Source organism: Mya arenaria, chromosome 12, assembly GCF_026914265.1.
Source record: "Mya arenaria isolate MELC-2E11 chromosome 12, ASM2691426v1".
NCBI classification, from domain to species: Eukaryota; Metazoa; Mollusca; class Bivalvia; order Myida; family Myidae; genus Mya; species Mya arenaria.
This window is the reverse complement of record NC_069133.1, coordinates 56,771,327-56,796,862: the sequence shown is the minus strand read 5'-3', so window position 1 is coordinate 56,796,862 and position 25,536 is coordinate 56,771,327. Positions and strand designations below refer to the sequence as shown.

General features: G+C 35.1%; 1 protein-coding gene across 4 annotated transcripts; it reads left to right on the top strand.

Annotated features, from left to right (window-relative positions):
* The first annotated feature begins 762 nt into the window (after nucleotides 1-762).
* On the top strand, nucleotides 763-24,818 carry LOC128211861 (uncharacterized). 4 transcript variants are annotated; one of them, XM_052916968.1, is made up of 19 exons: nucleotides 763-899; nucleotides 1,428-1,674; nucleotides 3,524-3,584; nucleotides 4,449-4,608; nucleotides 4,891-5,016; nucleotides 8,109-8,182; nucleotides 11,027-11,209; nucleotides 13,279-13,368; nucleotides 13,976-14,092; nucleotides 14,329-14,465; nucleotides 14,650-14,747; nucleotides 15,042-15,169; nucleotides 15,617-15,700; nucleotides 16,185-16,355; nucleotides 16,551-16,613; nucleotides 20,873-21,145; nucleotides 21,644-21,916; nucleotides 23,540-23,657; nucleotides 24,114-24,818. In XM_052916968.1, the coding sequence occupies exons 3-19, from the start codon at nucleotides 3,536-3,538 to the stop codon at nucleotides 24,433-24,435; spliced, it is 2,466 nt and encodes an 821-aa protein (XP_052772928.1). In that variant the 5' UTR covers nucleotides 763-899; nucleotides 1,428-1,674; nucleotides 3,524-3,535; the 3' UTR covers nucleotides 24,436-24,818. The 4 variants fall into 4 exon arrangements, with proteins under 4 accessions (XP_052772928.1, XP_052772924.1, XP_052772927.1 ...); XM_052916964.1 differs by having other exon boundaries at nucleotides 16,521-16,613; XM_052916967.1 differs by having other exon boundaries at nucleotides 16,185-16,356; nucleotides 16,528-16,613.
* The last annotated feature ends 718 nt before the right edge of the window (nucleotides 24,819-25,536 follow it).

The following is a 25,536-nucleotide window of genomic DNA, read 5'->3' as shown; positions in this document are numbered from 1 at the left end:
GATCGCCTTGGTGAGAAGCAAGTGCTCTAACCACTTTGATTACCGGAAAACCTGTTTGTTTGTGAACAATACCTGGCCACAAAATAGGTCGTACAGAGATCATTATATTCAATGACAGACTGTTTGCAATGTTTTACTTTAATGTCAGCACGTCTCTGGAACTTAACCGGCCTTCGGTATGTTCCCAAATCTGTTAAACGTATCTCCTAAGAAATAATTGATGTCAATTGCTATTTTAAAGTCAAGACTCACGGTAAATGTAAACGTTCTTCAAGGTACTGAGGCTTCTCTTGCTCCTTCAAACGTTACTCACGTTTTGTTTGGCGTAAATGTATCCAAGTCTTATTTTCAACGCGCCTCTCTTCATTTCCCAAATCAACTTACGTACTTGAATTGGGCAGCTCCAACTTTTCCTTGGGACGAGTCACAGTAAATGAGAAGGGTGGTAAGTAAAAAATAATTTGACAAATGTTAGCAATGAAATATATAACAAAAATGCTCTCTCTTAAAATTATTATTTTAAATTAACTATGCTAAATTTTGTATGGTCGACATTTGCTTCACTATGCAGCTAATTCACTACCTGTTTACAACTGACTCCAAAAAGCTGCAAGTCGTATTCATTTACCGAAATGTTAATTAATAATACTCTTTACAATCCTTTTTGGGTAGACTCGACAGGTTCAAATTACATTCTTAACAATTACTTCACGGCTATATAATTTTACAACGATGAATCAGACACAAAATAGCTTGGTATATAAATGATTCAGATTGAATGCTCAACAAGGAACTTAGCTTTTGGACAGACGGGAAAAATAATTAAAAAAAACAATGTGATGGATTATTTATTTTAAATGTAACCATAAGCAAAATAAAAGGAACGTGATCTCTTATAGGTAAGATTTTCAATGTGCACTATTATTATTAACAGTATGTGTTTTAACAATTTGTACTAAATTGTGTACATCGGAAGAACATATTTAATTATCAATTCATGTTTAAATACATCTTGTCATGTATTTAGGGTCAACGTTATCCAAGCTTGCTACTTACGTTGGTACCTGTTAATAAGTCTTAATTATTCCGTATTCCGGTCAACGCAAAGTGAAGTATGTCTTTATAATAGAAACAGTTTCAATGTGTTTTAGTATAAGAGCCCATTATTTCCTTACAAAAAAGATAGAAAAATGAGAACACTAAGACTTTGCAAATTGATGTAGACTATATAGATGCCCGCTCAAATGAATAGCCATATGCAAACGCATTAATTTATTATGTTGAAAAATCACCACATACCTAAAAATTATTTATATATTATTATGATTTTAATTATTATTAAAATATAATTTTATCTTTTGTATTTATGGTGTTTCAATCAGTTGATAAGTAAACAATATGTGTTATCTAAGTTCTGTTAACTGCAGGTCTACACAGCCTGTGGAAATTATCCATCAGCCTTAAGGGGACAGAGGCTTCATCAGTCCATGAAATCACCAGGAAATTGAACCGCCAATCTGCAGGTCTACACAGCCTGCGGAAATTATCCATCAGCCTTAAGGGGACAGAGGCTTCATCAGTCCATGAAATCACCAGGAAATTGAACCGCCAATTTGCTGGACTTTTATATGCAATATATATATATATTTAATATATTTATATGATTTTTAAAACGTATGTATTATTAATAGTCTCAGATTGCAATGTTGTTATTATAACTCATATATGTATTTTAACATTATTTTTGTTTTACTTTTGTCAAGGTATGCGAAGACATTGCTTTTTATTCTAATAAATTATTTTTAACTGGCATACATTTAGGCCTGATATTCGAAATCAGATATATCCATTATGAAAAGTTTAAAAATTTTGAACAATATTTCCTTAGCATGCCAAACTACAAAGTCACAATCATTAGAACTTATTGGTGAATGAATTTTAGATGTTGGACATTCAACATTAACCTTTTAAGAAATAACAATTGTTTGTACGACGTCTCAAGATAATGTGTATCACGTGGTACACATAACACAATTCAGAGACGTATCCCTCCTATATCTACCATGTCATGACAAACACTAGAGTATAAACGTTATGCACCAAGCTGTATTTTTATAAATGTGCGAGTCAAAGTAACTAACAATGATAAATCAAATTATTCATTTAATATTTAACGAAAAAAATATCATTAACGTTTCATTGCAATTCATCACATGGAAATTTGAATTGAACAACCATAGAAGTGTGTGTTTTATATATGATCAAAGGATTGAATCAATGTTACTGATTTTTAATTTCTCATATATTATTCATAATTGTTAAAATGTTTGTAGGAAATATGTACTACTGTATAGCACAGTTGCTATTATATAGATACATATGTATATACTTATGGTATATCTTATGTAAAGGTGCTTTGAATGGAAAGTCAAACTTACAAGAAAGTAAATAAATGAAATTACATATCAACTTTTGAAGGTTAACAAACACCACTGCCTATAAAAACAGCTTTAAATCTCTGACTGTTGGAATATGCAATAAACCCCAAGACATGTGTCGATATATCTGTAGCTTTCAGTTTGCTGGGTCATGTATCTCCAGTGATTGTACGGAAGTACTTTTCTGTCACAGTCTACTTAAACACATTTGAACCTTTGGGTGGGTATTCTGTAGATGACTGACCGTAAGACTGTGTAAGGCCAATGTCAATGATCTACTAGGGGCACAGCATTTTCCATCAAGATCATGACACTTTGTTGTCAATATTGCACTTAAATCTGTTTGTTTGTTTTTGTGTTCGAACATATATGTGACAATGACAATCGAGAACTCCCCCACTTACTGTAGCTCCATATCATATATGCAAATCTGACGGTGAATACAACGGATTCTTTTTCTTTTTTCGTAGAGAGTATTTTGTCGGTCTGCATGAGTTGGTACAGTCGTCCAATTTTCATACATTCTCATGCCATCTGCGCATGCGTGAAGAAACTTTGATTGTTCGTCATGAACCCGAATTTGAAATAGACGTGTAATTAGGTTTCAGATCGTTTAGACAACTATTCAGTACACAGTAAAAATATGTATGTACACACAACATCAAAAGGTATAACTTCAAAAGATAAGACGTAACTTTTTACATTTGAATACATGTGTAAAAACACTGCAATACCTGAAAAACAAGAAGACTTACAATATACTTACTTATAGTGTTATTAAAATAGCCAATAATTCAAATTATTCATCATCATCATCATCATCATCACCATCATCACCATCATCAACAACAACAACAACAATTGTTGTTTAAAAGTTCAAAAAGACATTAATTTCCTTCAATTTAATAACCACATTTGCGATCATTAAAACCCGTATTCACTCTTACAATACCGTTACTTAAGAAGATTGTGTGTGAATTTCATGTTATGTTGCTTAAATGTTAACTGTTATGAGTGCTAATATAATTATATCGTTTTTTCACCAATAGTTCAAATATTCATGTTCTTTTTCTTTAATTATGCAGCATTTTTCTAAAATGAAGAGATTTGGTCGCTGCCAAGTACTGAGTGTACTGCTTGTAATTTGTAAGTATCAAGTCAGACCATTTAAAAACATCTTGTATGTAAGTGAAAAAGAACGCACAAGTAAAACACTGTCTTGCAAAAAACTTTTTTTTTGGGGGGGGGGGGTATTTAGGAGAATATTTCATAACAAATCGTAGAGTGGACAAGACTGGCGTAGTTTATGCCACATTATACCACGTTTGGGTTAGAGTTTATTAAGTATTTTTCGTGAAGTATCTTAAAGGAGCGAAGCGACCGTGGTTTCTTATTCACGAACGAATAACTTATAAAATCAAACCTACTTTGTGTTAGCTCCTTCAAAATTGTCAAAAAGACCTGTTTATCACTGCAAGATAATTGAAACATCATTTAAATCAACGTTGACACTAAAATTGCGCCTTTGCATATGCAAGCAGACGACGTGGCTATATGCGCAATTACTAAATCATTAAGAGCCGTCTTCAGCAATAAGAAACGATTCGTCGCAAACAAGAAACGAAATATTTTAAACAACTAGCGCCCCTGATTGGCTGACAGTTCTGTTTTCCTTTACTTTTATAGACTAACTACCGAGAGATGCAAAACTGTATTAAATTAAAATTCAAATTAAATATGCAAACAAACATAGACCCTGCCATATGAATCTTGTAAGTATGCGGTTTAGCTGTAATGACAAAGTGCTGTCTTCTCTCGTTTCGACTTCTGTAGGCTGAAATAGGCGGTCCCGTAAGGTGCTATATTTACATCTTAGGGTTATCCTCTTGGGATGATGAGATGCATAGGGGCCGTGTAAGATTTTCCTCATTGTAAAACAACTTATAGTTAATACAATAATATGTAGAGAAGATGTTTGAAAATAATGAATCGTGGTGGTGTCTTTTACAGTGACTATTGGGATAGATGAGAGTGAGGAAGTCTCTGCCGTTGTCGAAGATAGGAATGGAGATTCTACCACTACCACAACCGTGAATGTTGACAACCCAACAGACTGTGATAAGGTGTTCCTTATTATTGTGACAGGATCAGGACTGTTCAATTATGTGATGTATGTTGTTTTTTTAATGAAGAATGTATTATTATTGTTTATACCAATGTAGTAAAATAATAATGTCTGCTCATTAATATTGAATGTTGAATAAGAAAGTAATTCTTTTCATCGAACATACTCAAATGAACTGTTTTGGCGCGAAAACACACACACATGCACACACGCCCTCTCATCCTTCCCCCCTCCTATACACATACATGGTTTATAGTTGTCATTATACTGCCAGAACGATTTAACTTCTTTGCCTAAATGTCTTATCATGTATGTTGTTTTTTCTAGAGCTACTGGCAACATAGGTGGTGCCTTTACGACTGCCACAGATACAGATAGCGGTGATGAGAAACTACAGTGTAACATGGCAACTATTAGAACCAATGCGATAGCGTCATACAGCTTGTCAATAACGTAAGTTCTTATTTAGTTACATGCATCATCAGTCAACTACACGACACTGGTTGTTAGTCAACCATTTGAGTGAAAATAAAGGTACTAAGTATTATATTGAAAGGAGATGAAGGTACTAAGTATTGTACCGTAAATACGGTCACGGTTGTATACTCCAATTTGTTTTCAAACCTGTTATTCCTAGTGTTTATGTCTGACACGTACAGAGGGTCATCTAAGGCAGTGATAGTGTATTTAACGTTCCAAAATTATTAGATCTAATTTCTTTCTAAGCCGTTTCAATGTATCATGTAGATAGTTGTATAACATATAATGGTGCGATCTGATGCTCATAAACGGGCAGGGTCCAACAAACAGACATGATTTCATAAATAGGCATGATCTGTTTATTTATAAACAGTTTCCCCAGGCGGCCATGTTATAAAAGTAGATTTCTATAATTGCACATATTTCTACCGAACAAAGATTTTGTATTACTAAGGATCCAAGAAATTATTCTTATGCACGAGAAACCCCCGCAGGCTTCTGACGTCAAATACGTTCAAGGTCGTCTCAAAGGTATTCCCGTGATGAGCGTCAGCCTTAAAGGCTTAATTCCACGCTTTTTACTTCTCTGGCTGCTATTGCCACATCTTCATCCTCAAAATACCTTTGCGACTTGATTTAAATGAATTCATAGGGAAATAACTAAGATTTGCGGCGGTTTTTCATCATGTAAGTGATTTTTATGCGAATTAACAGAATGGCTTTTTCGTGTTCTTGTATGACGTACTTTATTTATTCAGTATGAAAAATTAATAATAGCGTTTACTTTAATTGTAATAATATGAAAACGATGAATATTAGATAGGTTTAAAGAGCACTAACGGAATGAAAACTGACAAGGGTGGGAGGTGGTGTGGCCGGCACGCCTCCATCGACATTATACAAGAGCCCAAGAAGGTGCTATTTCTATTTGAACCGTGTTGAGTGATGTATCACTATTTTTCTTACTTAATTGATTTATCTTGATTCTGATTTTGTTTTTAAATATTTGGTTTAATGCTAAATTAAAACAAAAATGAATGACACACTACTCCGTCCATATTTTGTTATGTAGCGGGAAATATCGAAGGTTGTAAAAAGCGATGTTCGAGCAACCTGAGTTTATTGACATTTCATGTTTCCCTGGTAATCATTATATTTATCATTTATTATAGTAATGAATCTGAAGAATAATAGCAGAAGGCAGTCCAATACTTATATTTTCGCATTCGAATGAAGTCTCATACAAACAACAACATTAGCATGGATTCAAATTTCACCAGCACAAAAACGGTTTAATTGTCGTATTGTTGAATGGCGCCGTTACCATCACATCCTATGACGTCATTTCTGATCGCCGGTATTAAGCCGGAATTTAAATGAAACGGAAATACGTGATTAGATTTATCCCCACGCTTTCTGTCCAAACGTTTGCTTTACAGAAATATCACGGTAATATGCTATATTAAGATCAAGCGAAAACCAAACCTCTTCTCGCTTATTATAACCGGTCAAAAGTAGTAAAAACCATGCGCGTTTGACGGAATCTATTTTTAAACATGTACTTATGGCAGGATTTAGTTCTCAATAGACCAAAACATTTCCGTTTATATTTCCGTTTGTGGAAAACTGCCTGTTTCTATGTATAAAATTGAATAAGTTACGTTTTTAGTAAGGTCATATACTCACGTACCTTCATACCAGTGAGAGTAATCAATATGAACATAAATATATGAAGACTTCATTCGACCGTAGTCAAGTGCTAAGAATATTAATCAATATAGTGTTGTTATATATTTTCCCCTCCATACAACATAAATATTTCAAGACAACATACTTCAGAAGCATGGTAACATCGATAGTAATCAATATAATGCTGACATATCCTGCTACCCCCCCCCCCCTCCCTCTACATACACACACCAACAACTTTAGTATATGAAGTCCCGTTCCCCCGTAGCATCCTGCCGAGAAGAGTTATAAGTATAATGGTGTAACAACATTCAATATATTCAATATATGAAGACTCTTCAGTTTAATCGTGTTAATGGGAGTAATTCATACAACACTGTAATATCCCCTTCCCTACAGACAACATACATATATGAAAACAAAATGCTACATAATATCGTGGCAACGACATCTATCAATAAAATACCGAACTATATTTATCAATCAACAGTATTAATAGGTAAAGGGCACACTTACCCAATACATCCAGCCAACGAGAGAACTTCATATAATTATTTTCTATCATGTCAGCTACACAGAATTAATACATTTAGTCCACACACTCACATATAACCGTGCTTACATAATGCTGATATATCTTATTTCACAATAACAACATCAATATAACATTCTATGAACGAAACGGTCTCTCCTACCATCGTGCCAACGAGAGTTATTATTATAATGATGCAATATCTCGTTTATTTAAGAAACGCACAATATGGGTTGGTGCAAAAACATGTTGTTCGATGTGGGTTTTAAATTTTAATGCATTATCGTGTTTGACTTAAGTTATACGCATTTTTTATTATTTTTAACATTAATGTCAAATAAGTTTAACATGATAATGTGTTCAAATTTTAAATAAATGTTTTGCTTCGACCTATATTCTGCTGCCTTAATATGTAAAGACAACATGTAACATCGTACTAACGAGAGTAATCATTTTAATGTTGTTAGAAATACTAACAGGTAAGGTGAGCGATATAGGCCCCTCGCGGATATTTGGCGCTCAGGGATATTGTGCCCTCGTGGATATCGGGCCTTCGTGAACATGTGGGTCTCGTGAAAAACTGAGTTCACGAGGATGTTGGGACCCGAATGGGTATAGAGCTCTCATGAATAGTAAGACCTCATGAATAGTGAATAGTGGGGCCTTATAAATGTTGTGATCTTATGAATCTCATGAATATTTGGACCTAATGAATATTGAGGCTCATGAATAGTTGGCACTCATGGACATTGGGTGCGCATGACCAGCTGGACACGTTTTCAATAAATCGAAAACTGAATGAATTGGTATATGTATTGTCTTTACATCCTCGCTTTCGCTCCAGTGTCACTGATACTGGCGACTCATCCACAGACACCAGAACTGTTACCGTGATTGTTGAAAACCTCGTGATACCAAGTAAGTAGATCCTTATATTTTATGGTGAAAATATCCAGCCATTGTGATTGAACAAGGTCAAAGTTTCATGCAAAATTATGGATTATCTCATTTTTTTTATTTTGTGATGTATTACTGCATAGTGTCTAGCTGTCATGTTGTTATGTCTGTCTTGTTAATTGTTACGTCAATTCAACAACATGTTAGCATGTCTAAATGACAATTTATCATGTCTAAATGGCATGTAATTATGTCCAAATGTCATATTGTTATGTCCAATGAACAAGTAATAATGACTGCATTCATTTTTGTTTTGTTTTATGTATGACCGATGTATTACCATGTTAAATTAACATGTTGGCTTTTCTTATTGATAAATGAAAGTGTTTATTTGACATGTTATTGTGTTGATATAACAAACAATTAGTCCAATTGACATGGCAATATGTCTGTTAGACGTCCTATCCACAGGGAGTGTTATCTTATTGTTTTGGCATGGAATCATGTCAAAAAAGTAGTTACTTTGCTGATAATTGAAAACATGTACGAACAGCACTAATTAGTTTTATATAAATAGCATATTTACATAATGACCTCTCATCATACTTTTTTCAAAAGTGAAATCATCTCAAACATAGGTTGCAGTGGCAGTTTGTGATGGTGTCATCTCAAACATAGGTTGCAGTGGCAGTTTTTGATGGTGTCATCTCAAACATAGGTTGCAGTGGCAGTTTTTGATGGTGTCATCTCAAACATAGGTTGCAGTGGCAGTTTTTGATGGTGTCATCTCAAACATAGGTTGCAGTGGCAGTTTGTGATGGTGTCATCTCAAACATAGGTTGCAGTGGCAGTTTGTGATGGTGTCATCTCAAACATAGGTTGCAGTGGCAGTTTGTGATGGTGTCATCTCAAACATAGGTTGCAGTGGCAGTTTTTGATGGTGTCATCTCAAACATAGGTTGCAGTGGCAGTTTTTGATTGTGAATAAACGGAGTGGCTAGAGAAGTTAGACAGAATAGCATGTCAGTTAAAGATAAAAGGTTTATGATTTCTCATAGTAATGGTTGCATATAATGAAATGCCAGTTAGACATAATAGCATATCCGTCAAACATTATAACATGCCATGTGCACATCTTAACATGCCATTGGAAAGACATGGTAAGATTTCAGAAATACATGATAACATGTTGGTTAAACAAGACATTATGTCATATAAACATGTCAATTTTACATACTAACATGGATGTTTGACCAAATATCATGTCAGTTAGGAATACAAAATGTAATCACATACAATGTCACAACAAAAATATAGCTCTGACATTCCGCTTATTATTACGCAATACATGGAGGATATTTGTTAATTTCAGTGTAGTATCGTATTTTATTTCACGAAAAACAATTTTCACGAATGACGTTCATATGTTGTTAAATTTTCTATTCAAAATAATGTCATAACTATAACAACGCCTCGCAGTTGTACCAGCTTATTTCCAAAATAAATGGCAAAAAATACTTGCCACTCTTACACTGGGATTGGCGCTCGGTGTACCCCAGAATACCAGAGTGTAAAAGGAATCCCGGCCCGACACCGAAGACTTGACCAAGGTGTGCTGTTGTATATTAAATAACGGAAAGATTAAGAAATATCCTGAGATTGACCATGGTTACATTTAAAACAAAGAAAACAACGGACTGGGAATTTAAAACTTAAATTGTGAAGAAAGCTAGATATGAACATATGCTCTACTATTTTTAAAGCAAATATGCAGCATTGAACATTTCTATACTCGAAAACGGCATCTCATTTCAATTCCATTTTGTGACAAAAGTGTGGACATTCTTAGTATAAATAGTTTGTTCAGCAACCGAAAACAATCCAATACAGCCGTGCAAATGATTTCAAGTGATTTATGGTGAAATCTTCATCTTGGTCCTGTTTTTGAAGCATGCTTACCATCTCTATAAAATAAACAAAAATACAGGGACAAGCCCAGTAGTCGATAATAAACCTGTAAAACTAATATACTGCACTTTTTTTTAGAAATTAAACAATAATTTTAGATCGGTATTCCCATTATATCGGAAAACAGTCAGCTTAAAAGAGATGTAAGAAATTAACTTCTGATGCGCAAATGAACACATGATTTTTTTCCGATCTTTTGTCGTAGTTCTTGTCACAATTTTAGATTTGGCATAAATTGGAGTTGGTCAAATTAAAATATGGTTCTAGTCCGTCGACAAGTGGTTTACAAGTTGGTTCCAATGTTTTATAGTTCCTTCATGTACACAACATGACAAAGCAAAAAATATATATCTAAGAATTCAGTACGCATCCATTCATAAAATTTAATAACAGGAGACTAAAACACATACCTTAAAACTATTGATTAAGATAAAATAATTTAGTCTATAAGCTAAGAAACTATTATACATCTAAAAGGAGTTAAAATATGTTTGAACAAAAGCACTAAAACAGTGTAAAACATAAATGTAATCTAAAAAAGACTATCACTTAACTACCTGTAGAACATATTGAAGCGAACTAACAAAGTATATAAAGTTCAAGCGTCTACGTGTCACAAAACGATTGGTCCCCATTGTGCGCCTTCTCTGGTTTAATGTAATATCTTATTCCGGTATCTATCTTTAACAGCCACTCGAAATACACGTTGCATATTGATAAATTGTAATAAAGGAGCCGATTACATAGCCCGCTATGAGTCAACAACTAGCATGACAATTGTAGTATTGAATGACCTTGAACATTCATTTATATTTTAAAGCAGTTAGACCCAGTTGCATGACTAGATATGCCATTTCATGTTGGTGTTTTTTCTACAATATCCCTTTCCCATCAAAGGTGTAGAATGTGACCAGGTTCCAAGTGTACCGAATGGAAGCATTGTCGGTGGAGATCAGTCACCTTATGCCGAGGGTCAGAATGTGACGTACTCTTGCACTACCGGGTACACTATCAATGGTACAGCCAAGATATCCTGTAATGGCTCTGGGGTCTGGTCGGAGCCACCATCCTGCCTTAAAGGTAATCTAAGATAAATTAGAATAATTATTATTGAGGTTATTTCAGTGACATAACCACATGTATAACTTTGAAATCATAATCCTAGCAAAAAACAAACTTCCACGCTAGTTCCATTTACAACTATAATTAAGTTAAGATAATGCTAATGACATTAACAGGAACGTGTGTGAAGAGTTATGATACTTGAAACACGAACTCGTCATGAAGGGTAAAATTCTGCAAATAACAGAATGCAATTTCGTCTACTTATTTGTGGCATTAGACATCCATTAAATAAGATAAGCAAAGAATATCTGACACATTTACTGATCTGCCTTGGTTGAAATACTTTTTAAAGAGCAAATATCAGAAGCGAAAGGCTTCAAAATAAAGACGAAAGTACACACACTAAGTAAAAACGAATGACAAGACAGTGAATACACAAATCAACCATTGACTTTAAATACTTTATGTTCGATTATAAGGGTTACCGTTTTGAACCAGTTGAAGATCATTGAGGGTTGATTTTTTTCGAGCATGTAAACCTTTCAAAACCATGCATTGGATGTAAAGCCAATATACTTACATAAAATCACGTAATCCCACACATCCAACCTTTGTTTACACTCAGAAATATATATATAGCAAGGGATATATCTCAGTTGCGTTCGTCGTATCCCATTTGGTCGTTATTGTGTTGAATATTGCTCCAAAACAAAGGCACCTTCATACATGGAACGTTATAGTTATCTTGATAAGGGTACCATTAATGTCACCTTTACTTGAGCTAACAAGAATTATTGACCTTGTCTAGTCTAATGACTTTTGTTTCGACATGTAGCACCTAAGGTACTGCAAATAAACTCGTGAAGCTTCATAGGTATTTTGAAAGACGGTTCTGCACCTGCCATTTTTGTCAAGCTTCAACCGGGATGACAAGAGTCATGGCTCTTGAATGAGGTAAACAATGGTACGAACGTACTGTGACGCGAGTAGCCCCAAATGTATTTCACAAACGCCCATGAAACTTCATTTATGTTGGTCAACTTGTTAGTGTGTATCCACAAGGCTTCTCTAAAGGCTTACAATAGTTATTTCCCTTTAATTAGTGAAAATATGTCTGAAAAAGCTTGTGTCGCTTGTTCCCGATAAAATACTTCACCGACAGTTAAGTAGCGTCACAGGAAATGTGAAATCATCATTTGAAATAAGATATACATCAATATTTATTGAAAAACCTCAAGTTTGAATCTTATGTAAGAGTCGAATAGTGATTTATGAAGAAACGAACACCAACTAGTCATTCATGATTCACTGAAAGGTTATGGAGTACCTTTGAATCCTGCTTTAAATAGCTTTATGATGAATTCATACATTCAAAGTCCTCTCAAAGTAAGAAAAACATATTTGTTTTTAAATACAGACCGGTGAAACTTAACTCCTTTCAAAACTACCCAATACAATCGTTAGACATCAAAGTTTACAACAACTGAAAGGCCGGAAAATAATTATTTTAAAACAAAAGCTCTTCCGGGTTTAATGTTAAGCAAATACCTCTCAAGTACATAGTTGCCTTAATGCCTACATAATTATGAAACCACTGAATAATTGGGAAACATTTCCGCATCATCAGCCTAACAAAGTATCAGTACAATAAATTGGTCCGTTTTCTCAAAGAATGTCGATATCCTATGATGCAACGGGTGCTTGAACTCAGTCTTCATCTTGTCAAAGAGGTAATATTCAAATCCCGCTTATATTAAAGTAAGTAAAACTGGGTATTATGTCATAAAGGTAATTCGAGTGAGAGCAACATACAGGTATAAAACAGGTTGACTTTAAGATGATATAGCGAAATAGAACAGAGAATGTTGAAGAGAACAAAAAACTTTCTAAGACCTGCCATTAGTGGCGATAACACTAGATCATACTAAGCCATAATAAACTAAATGGCAAGAAACAAAACACGTTATATCCTGTTGGTAGCGATGCATTTATCATAAAGTTGGAAGAGGTAATTTTAACTGTTTTAGAAGTAACAGTATTAGTACGCATCCTATTTTGCATTTGTGTTTTATTTCTATTTTTAGATATAGGCTCATCTTGCTCCTCTGATGCTGAATGTCGGATCACCTTGCACACACCACCCTATGTTTGTGATAATACAGTGTGTAAATTTGGTAGGTCCCATGCGGTCTCGCACATCCTAGGAAGGATCCTACAATAATGAGTATTGTATAACCCTACGAACACACATATAAACGTACAGGACAATCGTTTGTTTCAGTGTAAGGTCGCAATATATTATATCCAATGAGCCCCCAAAGCTTAAGTTTACGAGTGGCGTAAACACGAGTAACATAGTTGTTTTCGATAAACTGGAGATTTTCTTTTTATAACATACCTATATAGTTTTTCAGATGAAAGCCTTAAATGGTAGCGAACGTAATGTCACATCAAAAATAAATGTTGTCAAAATGTCTGAGCTCTTTATGCGCTGACTTTTGATTTGGCTGAGCTAAATTTCGAAACAGTGAATAATATAATGCGGTGTCGACAAATACATGTTTACGCACAGATTTCTACTTCAGGGAAGCATCATATTATTCTTTGCTCGATATTGTCTACTGATTAATCTTTATAAACCACTGGAAAGCATACAATACAACCTTTCTAATGTTATAACTTGTATTTAGATAACTACAATGATGTCATTATGAAAAAAGTGATTGATTAAATTGTTTTAAAATAGAAGATATCCTTAGTATATTTTTTTTTTCATTTCAGGAGTAGGAGGAAGAAATTGCACAGACATTGCCAATTCTTGCTTAACAAATGGCCGATGTACGTCAGGTGCTTGTGAATGTGTTGACGGGTTCGATTCTGTTGACAACAAGTGTTACAGTGGGTATTTTTATATTATTTTGTTAACGATGTTCCTAAGTAGTTATATAGACAAAAAGTTGAGATATGTTTTGAATTATTGACATAAGAATTGTGCTTCATCGTAACAAACTTGTTCATCATTCACTTGTGTCTATCTGCAAAATGTGTACTATGTCTACTGACAGTGATACATTTAACATTTTATGAACTTTTAGTGCAATTTTCCTGATAATACAAGAAAAATGTTATTTCAGAGTTGATACTGTCAAGCCCAAAAAACGGTAGTGTGATAGAAATCTGCGAGACAACAGAAATAAATGAAGTGATTGCAAACCTTTCTGCTAGCTTCGCTCCAACAAGTACTGATTTCATGTTCAAAATTTCCGATCCGGTAAGATATTCAATGTCAAAATATATTTCAATAATGATTAACATTTATTTTGAAGTGATTGTTGGAATAGCCGCTTTTGCAAATAGATAAGAATTCGCTCTGGATTTAAAACAGGTCTAAGCGCTCAACCCTACATCTTTTACTGATTATTTTAGAGTAAATGAAATTCAATGTATCTTTACAGTCGAAACACTTTTCAACAGCAGACGAGACCATTACTGTTGTTTCGGATTTAGACGTTGACGTTGAAACACCCGTAACTTCCTACGTACTTATAATCGAGTAAGCTAATTTATAGATTCAAATTGTACTAAGCCGTTTACAAAATGAAATGGTAGAAGACAAGTCGGAATCTTATTTTAATTGTATTAGGTTTTGACGAATCGCATTCGCGAACCATAAGGTTTTTTGTTTTAATTTGTCAAAAGTGTAAAAGGAATAAATACATACGTGTAACCCTAAATTTGTTAAGATAGATAAGTACTTTGTAAAGACTGTCCTTTCGATGTCCTTGCTATCTAAGTCGTGAAACTGAATTATTATGTATATCACATTTCAACTGCTTACTTTTTGTAGACTTTCGCATCCAAACAGTTCCCGAACTGTTTCATCTACAATCACCATAAGTGTGGAGGATGATAATGACAATGCGCCTGAATTTGGCAAAAGTATCTACACGTTCAACATAAGTGAAAATTTTACAGGTAATAGATGAAAGGTGGTTTTGATAATAAATGAAACAATAGAAAGAACAGGAATCAAGGTAAAGAATACACCAAAAGAGAGACACAAGACTACACGACAAATCACTTTACACAAACAGCTACAAAACAATAGAAAGAAGGCTACAAATTACAACACTTTACACAAACAGACACCAATCAAGAGACACAAGGCTACAAAACACAACACTTCAACTTCGTAAACACCCTTGACATGATCAGTAAAAGTTAAGTAAGGATTGACCGGTGATTTCAAATGTGCATGCTTAGGACACCTGTAGTTCAAATATATGTCATAAAATATGCCGATTTGCGCATCAAATTAATGTACTTATTATTATAAGTGACAACGTAACATGTATGATCAAGGTTAAATTGGTATTACAACCATTCACAGAGCAATGATTTTCTTGTATCGAACTCTTTCAGCATCAAAAGCCGTTGGAACGATAACTGCTACGGACAAAGACAGCACGTCACCAAACAACATGATCGCAACCTATACAGTTTTTGGTACGTTTAATGTTCAAAATATCAATATGATTACTACCATCGTCAGCTACCTCGACTAGCAATACATTAGTTTTTATTCATGTCACAACGACTGCTGCCAGGCTAAAACAACTACACCACACCTTTACATCTATCACAGACACTGATTCTATGCATGGTTTTATTAATCTGTGTATTACATTATTTACACGCAATACAATGAAGCAGACCGTAAAAGTGTACCAAGGATAACCGACGAAGCAATACTACATCAGTTCATTAGATTGCATGTTATGCCCTTCAAACGACTAAAACTTTGTGCGGGCTTTCCACCCCCCCCCCCCCCCTGTTCCTGTGATCATACTTGAAGTGCAAATTAAAACATTAAGCCGTTTCACAAATATGTCAATGTTTATTTCATATAATTTCGACTAGAATATCTTCTTAGACGGGATTTACAAAAGAATGCAATCGTCTATTTTTGCTGTCAACTTCAATGTTTTAGGTACCAGCAAATTCAAAATAACCCCTGAGGGAGTATTGATGGTTTTATTTGGGGCATCGTTTAATTACATTACAACGCCATTTTACACATTTCTTGTCATGGCAACTGATGGTGGAGAGGAAGATATGGAACTGTCGACAAATGTATCCGTTACTGTCAACGTTAAGCCAGGTACCTGCTCGACAATTATCTTGATGTTTTCTTTTTGTTTGCAAAGTATAAAAAAATAAATGCGAAATGACTGTGTGTTGTATAGAATCAAATATTGAAGTTTATTTACACTATACTATATGTTCAAAGAAGATGTACACATTATTATATTAAAAACTGTTTCTGATATTGGATCATGGTGTTCTTCTGACGAAGATTGTACAGGAATTCTCTCTTCTGGCTCATCTTTTGTTTGTGACAACTCTAAGTGCAAATCTGGTAAGTTCTTTAATTTAATATTTATTAAATAATAACCACTTATGAGTAGATCAATGCGCTTATGTGATGTATATCTTCTAGCTGGTGTCGGGTTTAAAAGGCACAGTTAACGATTTCGTAATTGTGAATGATAAACGTTTTACCTTGAAACATAATCCCGTTTAAAGGCACGAGCACTAAGGCCGAACACGACAAACAAAAGGCACAGCGTTATAAGACAACAAACAACTACCAAAATCCACCATAAAGTCTCAGCTCCAAATTGTGTAACCATTCCCACAGACTGTTTAAGATATTCATCCATCACGCCTGTGATAGCTCAACCTGTTTTATTTCAAAACCAAGCATGGCTTATATGTACTTTCATTTGCATAGTCTTCAATACTTCAATACTTCGAAACTTTGTCAACGCTTCGTTTTACAGAAATGAGATATATTGAATATTATACAAACATCAATATATTTTGATTTATCTAAACATGTAAAGCATTAGCATGATGTGATTACCGAATATTGACTAAGAAAAAAGAAGACTAAACAGATTTTAAAAATCATCAGGCAATCATCTCTGACAACAAAGATTTGTTGTCTAGCTTTAAAGGATGTTGTCAACCATATATTGATGAATTCGTACGCTCTACCATCATTCAAGTCAAGTAGATCAGTAGTCTTAGTGTTTTAATTTAAGTCCGGAGAAACTTAAAACCTTTCAAATGTTCCCAATGAAATCGTCACACATCAAAGCTTACAAAAACTTGTTTTATACTAGTAATACATTGTATGGAAAATCAATCAATTTGTACTTTTATAAACGAATTCATGTAACCAAAAAAACGATATATACGTTAAGCTATCAAACTAAAGCTCATCTGGCCTTACATAAACTCTTTTTATGAAGAAAATACCGGAATGTTACCACGCAAGGACATGGCAATGGTGTTTCATCCATATATATGTAACTACCGGCATATACCAAAATCTCGCCAGAAATGATGTCGTTGTTGAACCTATAGCATCGGTGTAGCACTTTACCTACAAAATACCCTAGTGTCCTGGAAATACATATTAAACAATTAAGGCAAACGCCATGCTTTGATTTTCTGCGCCGATATTATCGTTATAACAACGATATAATTGAAAAAAGCAAGCCTTTGTCATCAGGGTCTGATCCAACCTGAAAATGTATGTACAAAAATCTCCAAACGTCTATCCGCGCCCACTAGATGTATTATGGTGTAATTCCAGCTCATCCGACGTGCAAATGTTTAACAAAGGCTTTGCCGATTAAAGAGGGAACTGTACCCTCAACAGATGAAGTGTAAGGCCGTGGTGAACAGTCGCTTGAGCTATATCATTTTACAAAGTAAATGTTGCATAAAGAAAAAAATAGAAAGATGGCCAGACTCAGGGTTAAGGAATGCTGACCAGTCTCAATGTTAAAGTCCGTCGGCCTTGTGCTGTGTTAAAGAAGGCTGACCAGTCTCAATGTTTAAGTCGGTCGGCCTGGCGCTGTGGTAAAGAAGGCTTACCAGTCTCAATGTTAAAGTCCGTCGGTCTTGCGCTGTGTTAAAGAAGGCTGACCAGTCTCAATGTTTAAGTCGGTCGGCCTTGCGCTGTGGTAAAGGAGGCTGACCAGTCTCAATGTTAAAGTCGGTCGGCCTGGCGCTGTGTTAAAGAAGGCTGACTAGTCTCAATGTTAACGTCGGTCGGCCTGGCTCTGGGCTAAAAAAGGCTGACCAGTCTCAATGTTAAAGTCGGTCGGCCTGGCTCTGGGTTAAAGAAGACTGACCAGTCTCAATGTTAAAGTCGGTCGGCCTGGCACTGTGTTAAGGAAGGCTGACCAGTCTCAATGTTGAAGTCAGTCGGCCTTGCGCGGTGGATCGGGGTTATGTATAGATATTAAGCTTTTTGCGATGTAACACTGTCATATTTTGATATGTAGTAACCCTACATGAAATATTACAATCACATTTTTGCTTCCTCAATATTTATTTAAACAAATAAATGTAGGAAATTAATTATGGACAATTACAGATAGTTTAGTTCCTTGTTCCCACGTAAATCGACGTGAAAAACCTATTAACCCATTTTATCAAAACAAAACACTTATTGAAATAATAGTTTCGGTATAGTTTTTACACATTCTTTCCAAACTTATTTTAGGGAATCACCAAATATTACATCTGTAACATCGGAAACGCTATTGTTTTTTTATGAACAAATAACAAATAAGCGTGCCATAGTCAAGTCATAATGGCAATAGTGTTTAACTATCATGTTTAATGAAAGGGCATTACCAGTATGTAAAGTACGAGTTTATGTCCACAGATACATTTTAGATAAAGTAATATCATTTTTTACTGTGCATTAGTTCCATTTTTTATCCATGAGGCTTCTTGAATTCACACTTAAGAAATTATATTGAGATTTGTGTAATGTAATTTGTTCTATGTCCATTGGTCATTAAATATATCACTTCAATAAGGTTATATTTAATTATTATTTTAATAATAATAATAATAATAATAATTACATTTATCATTATTATTCTATTTAATATTATTATCATTATTATTATTTTTATTATTATTATTATTAATATTATCACTATTATTATTATGATAATAACAACAATAATTATGATGATGATGATGATGATGATGATGATGATGATGATGATGATGATGATGATTATACAATGAAAGCTACAGGGACCAGCCCAGAAGTCAAACATTGAAAGCACTCGTAAGATGTTAGATACTTTTACTGTCGTTACATTCATTGATTTTCAAAAAGCGTTCTACTCAATCAAAAGTTATATCGCATGGCATAAACGTTCGTATATTTGTACGTCGACAAAAATTATACCTGCCGTGAAAACTTGATATGCCAATACCTATTCCAGTTGTATTGTTAATATCTATTTTACGGACTGGCTTATAGTAAACTCTGAGATTCGCCAGGGTTGTGCTTATTGTTCACCTTCTACGGTAATGTTTACTAACTATATGTGTGACTAGCTTTACAAGTTTAGGATCTGAATATTTGTCAGTACATCTTTATGCTGACGATATTGTTTACTTGCTTGAACTGAAGATGACTTGTATTGAATAAGTGTTGTCGGTCAAATGGCATGACTATTATCATTCAAAAAAGTAAATCAGTGCACTGAAGACAAAGTTTAATACCTTTTACAAACCTTACCTTTGTATGTGTGAAAAGCTCAAAACTTGATATAGTTAGATAATATTAGTAAATAGGCTTAATTCTGTCTAGACTAAGTCAAATCTAAATTAGTAGCACAGGGGCGGTAATAAAAACATTTTAATGTTCAAAAAACGTATACATACTTTTGATTTGACTATGAACTTTTTAAGAATTCGACTTAAGTTGGGAAAGAACTGAAGATCCTTTATAGGTACGGCCCAAGAGTGCTTACCGTGCCTGTTTTTCCTTAAAGCTAAATTTATAAATGTTGATTATTTCCTTGGAATCCATTTAACATTTGTGTTGTAAGTAGTTATAACTTATAGTTGTATTAACTTTTCTGACTTATAGTTGTATTATGTCTGTCGTAAGTTGTAAATGCCTGTCAATGTCATGCCACCGACATTAAGGACCTCAATGGAGATAAGGTTTCTCTGGGACACTTATTTGAGTTATCCTTGGTGCTGGTATGCAGGGCATTGACCAGTCATATTTGCAAGTTTTTAATATTTTTATATAAACTGTACATGTTGTTTTAATTGTCCATGTTATGCACTCATAACCGAAATCTATCTTTTTATCTGTCCAGAATCGAGTTATGACATTGTTGTAAGTAAATATACTCGCCATGCAAATGTCCATGGTGAACTGGACTGGTCATAGTAGAATCAATAGAAGAGTATTTAACTGGCCATAAATCATGTAGTCATTGCATATAGGATTAAAAATATCGTTGGTTAAATAACTACAAAGATTTGCCATTCAACTGTAAGCAACTCTCAATTCTGATATTAATAGTATTTTCATAAAAATTCATGTTCATGGTGTCCAGTGGATTGTTACAATAATCAAAACTTAAAATATAAGTAAACATTTTTATATTAAATGTTTAAACAATATGCACATACATCATCTCAATATTGATGTCCTTCAAATATTTTCCTCTTCAATTTTTTATATTTTAATGAATCCATGATGTAAACACACTATATTCAGTCATAGTAAATAACAGTCCCGTATAACAGCTTTCATCGCATTGCTCTGTCTTACAGAATGTTCTAACGATAAATTTGGTGAGAACTGTGAGCAGATCTGTCCATGCAACATGACAAACACAGATATTTGTGACAAAGTTACCGGTAATTGCCTTTGTAAACGTACTTGGACTGGCACTACTTGCAACGACGATATTGATGAATGTAGTCCGACTGGATCCTTTTTAAATCCATGTGTGATAAAGCACCACACGGTGTGCGAAAATACTATTGGAAATTATACATGCAATTGTATAACCGGCTATCAGAAAGACGCCATAGGCTGTGTTGGTAAGTATGTCTTTATTCAAATAAAAAAGTATAATGGTGCACGATATGACAATTTGATCAGTAAGTAGTGAATAATCCTGACATCTCGCTTCATTGTTGAAATAAGATAAAAGGCAAACCACAATTAAAAGACTTTAGACGGAAGAATGCTCGGCTTATTCCGATTGTAGCTATGTACCCAAAATGTGTGTGTGTAGCTGCGTTCGTGGAATCTTGAACACTAAAGCAGGCTTATGGTTATGATTAGCGTCTTAATTCAGGTTTTACAACTTGTTTGTCAACAACTAGACTGGCAATGTGTTTGTTTGTATTCAGTGACAATTGTAGTGTTTCTACTTCACATGCTAACGTTTTATATTAGTAGTAATAGGCGCATATAACATAGGCACATTCCTGTCTTGCACTTATCTTCTTCTTTACGTTTTGTCTTTTGTTTACACTTCAATAACGTTGTAATGTACTTCATCTGTTTTTTTTGTTCATTGGACTGTCTCTCAGAATGCCCTCGTGGTCAATTTGGTGAGAACTGTGCCCAGACCTGCCCATGCAACATGACAAACACAGAGATTTGTGACAAGGTCGACGGAAATTGCCAATGCAAACCTTCTTGGAAAGGCGCTACTTGCAACGAGGATGTTGACGAATGTAATCCGGCTGGACCATTTTTAAATCCATGCGTGATAAAGGAGCACACGGTGTGCGCAAATACCAATGGCAATTATGAATGCAATTGTATTACTGGCTATCAGGATAACGCCATAGGCTGTGTCTGTAAGAACGAATTTCTTTTTAAAATTGTATAGCAGGATAGAGGAGGACTGTGATTTTTAAGAAATAGAGTTAGTATTACCGAAATTGAACACTCACTATTCGCTGATTGGGCTTCTCATCTTGATAATGATTCAGAAAAATCTTCCGAAACCTTCATCAATACATAATATCTTATTTGTGATCGGCTTTATAATAATAGGATGTGTATGTATATGCACCCCACCCCTCCTGTCAATGGGTTATTGAAAGTGCAAACGGATTTGTATGTGTATGGTTCCATTCCTCCTAATGTGTTATCAGGTTTGTATGCGTATAAATCCCTCCCACCTTATAGGTTATCCGGTTTGTATGCGTATGGTCCCCTTCCAGCTTATGGTATTTCTGGTTTGATTACGATTGCCCCCCCCCCCCCATCCTAATGTGTTATCGGGTTGTATGCGTATAATTATCCCCCGTTTTATAGGTTATCGGGTTTGTACGCGTATGATCCCCTCCCAGCTTATAGGTTATCGGGTTTATTTGCGTATGATCCCCTCCCGGCTTATAGTATATCGGCTTTGATTAGTATTAACTCCCTTTTCTTAATGTGTTATCGGGTTTGTATTCGTATGGCCTCTCTTATCTTAATACATGCGTATAATCTCCGCAAACCTTTTGTATATGTATGGTCCCCATTCTCTTAATTTGTATGCGTATGTGCTCCTGCCACCTTAGGTGTTATACAGTTTTGTGTACGTATAATCTCCTCCAACCTTATGGATAATTGGGTTTTAATATGTTTGGTCCCCATTTTTTCTATTTGTAATGGGGTTTGTATGCGTATGGCCGCCTCGTCCTTATGTGTCATCGGGTGTGTATGCGTATGGCCCCCTCGTCCTTATGTGTCATCGGGTGTGTATGCGTATGGCCGCCTCGTCCTTATGTGTCATCGGGTGTGTATGCGTATGGCCGCCTCGTCCTTATGTGTCATCGGGTGTGTATGCGTATGGCCCCCCTCGTCCTTATGTGTCATCGGGTGTGTATGCGTATGGCCCCCTCGTCCTTATGTGTCATCGGGTGTGTATGCGTATGGCCGCCTTGTCCTTATGTGTCATCGGGTGTGTATGCGTATGGCCCCCTCGTCCTTATGTGTCATCGGGTGTGTATGCGTATGGCCCTCTCGTCCTTATGTGTCATCGGATGTGTATGTGTATGGCCCCCTCGTCCTTATGTGTCATCGGATTTGTATGCGTATTATGTGTCATCGTATGTGTATGCTCCCCTTTCAATATATGTGTTATCGGGTGTGAATGCTTGCGTATGGTCCACTTCCTCCTAATATGTTACCGGGTATGTATGTATATCCTTCATATGTATTATTGAGTTTGTATTGGTATGCTGCCCCTTCTCCTTATAAATTGTCATTCTTTGATTTAAATTTCACTTTCAGTTGTCATGTAACCGCTCAATATGGTAGAACTTATTAAGGGGCGTTATTGGGGGGGGGGATTTGGGTAAGGGATCAACACAGTGGCCATTTACCCAAAGTAACCGGTCACTACACAATACCTTTAGGGCATGTTCAATATTGGTAAAGTTCAAATCAAAGTAAGTACCAACGAATGTTTTAATATTTCTTTACAGTGACTACGGCGCTCAAAACGACAAGCGCAACAAATGCTTCGATGATCGCGTATTTAGCCGGCGGGGTCGGGGGCGGTCTCTTTTTCATCGTCGGTGTCGTCTGTGTTGTCTTCTTTGTGTACGTAATATCATTTCAGAGTAAATATGACGTGGAATTTTTATCAAAATCGAATTATTTTTTCTTCAATAATACAATAAGAAATACAGGGACAAGCCCAGTAGTAGATATTTCAAAAATAAACCATGTTTAGGGACACTAGCCATAGTCTAGATTGATAAGATACGAGTTTCAAATAGAGTATGTATTTGCTGTTCACCTAAAATCCGTAATACTATTATTGAAAGAAGCAATATAGTTTGTCGAATTCCATTGAAGTATTTGTCAAATTCGCTGTAAATTTCTAAATTAAAACTCAGACGTTATTGATTTTTATCCGTTTGATCGGCTTATTAACAGTAGCTAGGTCAGTTAACAAAACTATATTTGAGCAATAAGCTCGGCCAGATCAGCCTCTTGATAAATGCTTATGGCAAACACTAACCTATACTTAATAACGTTCGAATATCTCTTCAGATGGAGAAGGAAGCGAGCTGTTGATGACGAGTGCAAACGATCTCTTTCTCAAGCGGACTCAAAGGCAAAGGAAGGTCAAGAATACAGCGATCTTGATGGCCCCCAGAACGTGAACGACATTCAAGTTATTGAGATTAACCAGTACGAATCGCTTTTATCTGTAGCGGAAATGAGGGCAATGGAAGCACGGAAGAACAGTTCTTATGCTGATCCCAAAGAAAAGAACGACATTAACAGTCTTGAGATGAATAAATATGAGTCCCCTCTATCTGCAACAGACTATCAGGCAACCGAATACAATAACTTAGCAACTGACCTGTAAAATAAGCAGTGCACATTTTGCACATTTTCAATGTGTCATCTTCTATTAATTTGTACCATGTTTAATTCGATAGAACGATTTTTATGAACTGAATACAATTAAATTATTTGTGATCATTACTGAATACTGACCTGTTCTTATCATGCTGTGAATATTGCCGACTGTATTATATACCATTTAATCTGATAATGAACCTGCAACTACTGAATGATATGTTGATAACACATAGTAACTCGAATGAAATTTTGAAATAATTAAGAAATACTAACATATCTTTATTTGGTTTTATTGTATATTGATTGATCGCTACACATACTCATAAATTCTGAAAGTGCATGTTTTATTAAACAATAATTTGTTGAATTATACATATATAAAATCTATGAGTACCTGTTTATATCCATTTCCATATCGCTAATATTAAATGTGGTGTTTGTTAACTGAATCATGTTTAATGATAGAAGCATATTATGAGTAACGAGGTTAGTTGGTGTATACATCACGTCGACAACCTGTTTACATGTTTAAATGTTTCATTTATTCATCGGAATCGGATAATAGACGCCATTTTGGTACGATATAAATTTGGTGACCCAATATGGAAAAATATGGGATCATCATGTGACCAGTTCTGGACCAATGGCGTTGCGTCATTTAAGTTGGAGGCGTGATGTAGTCGCATACTCGAAACGTACAATACTTATTGAATACACCCAATTGCGTTACCTTATACGCGACGTAATAATATCAAGTTCTTATTCGAAATGAAGGCTGTGAGGTTATATTAGCTAAATGAAACATCCACAAAAACCATGCTCCAGTGAAATCATTTTCCATTGACCGCCCCAATGTGATATTCCTTTTCATTTAACGATAACGCTATATCGATGTGGTCTGTTGGCGGTCTTTATACGTGAGGGTGTAGTGCTTGTACGTTTGTGTCGCTCGTTCAGTGTCGTTTGGCCCTACCCTTGTGCCTTTAAATAGGGCTTATATTTGAGGTTTCGACTATTGGGCTAGTCCCTGTAGATTTCATCGTTTAAATGAAACCGATCATATGAATAACGTATTTACTTAAAGAATATCGTAAAAAGGGAAAAC

Bases quoted from the DNA above. Each gene is read 5' to 3' on its own strand.
- LOC128211861 (XM_052916964.1), top strand. From the start codon at position 3,536: ATGAAGAGATTTGGTCGCTGCCAAGTACTGAGTGTACTGCTTGTAATT. The intron at 8,183-11,026 runs GTAAGTAGATCC...TTCCCATCAAAG, and splicing joins TGAAAACCTCGTGATACCAA to GTGTAGAATGTGACCAGGTT. The intron at 15,701-16,184 runs GTACGTTTAATG...TCAATGTTTTAG, and splicing joins CGCAACCTATACAGTTTTTG to GTACCAGCAAATTCAAAATA.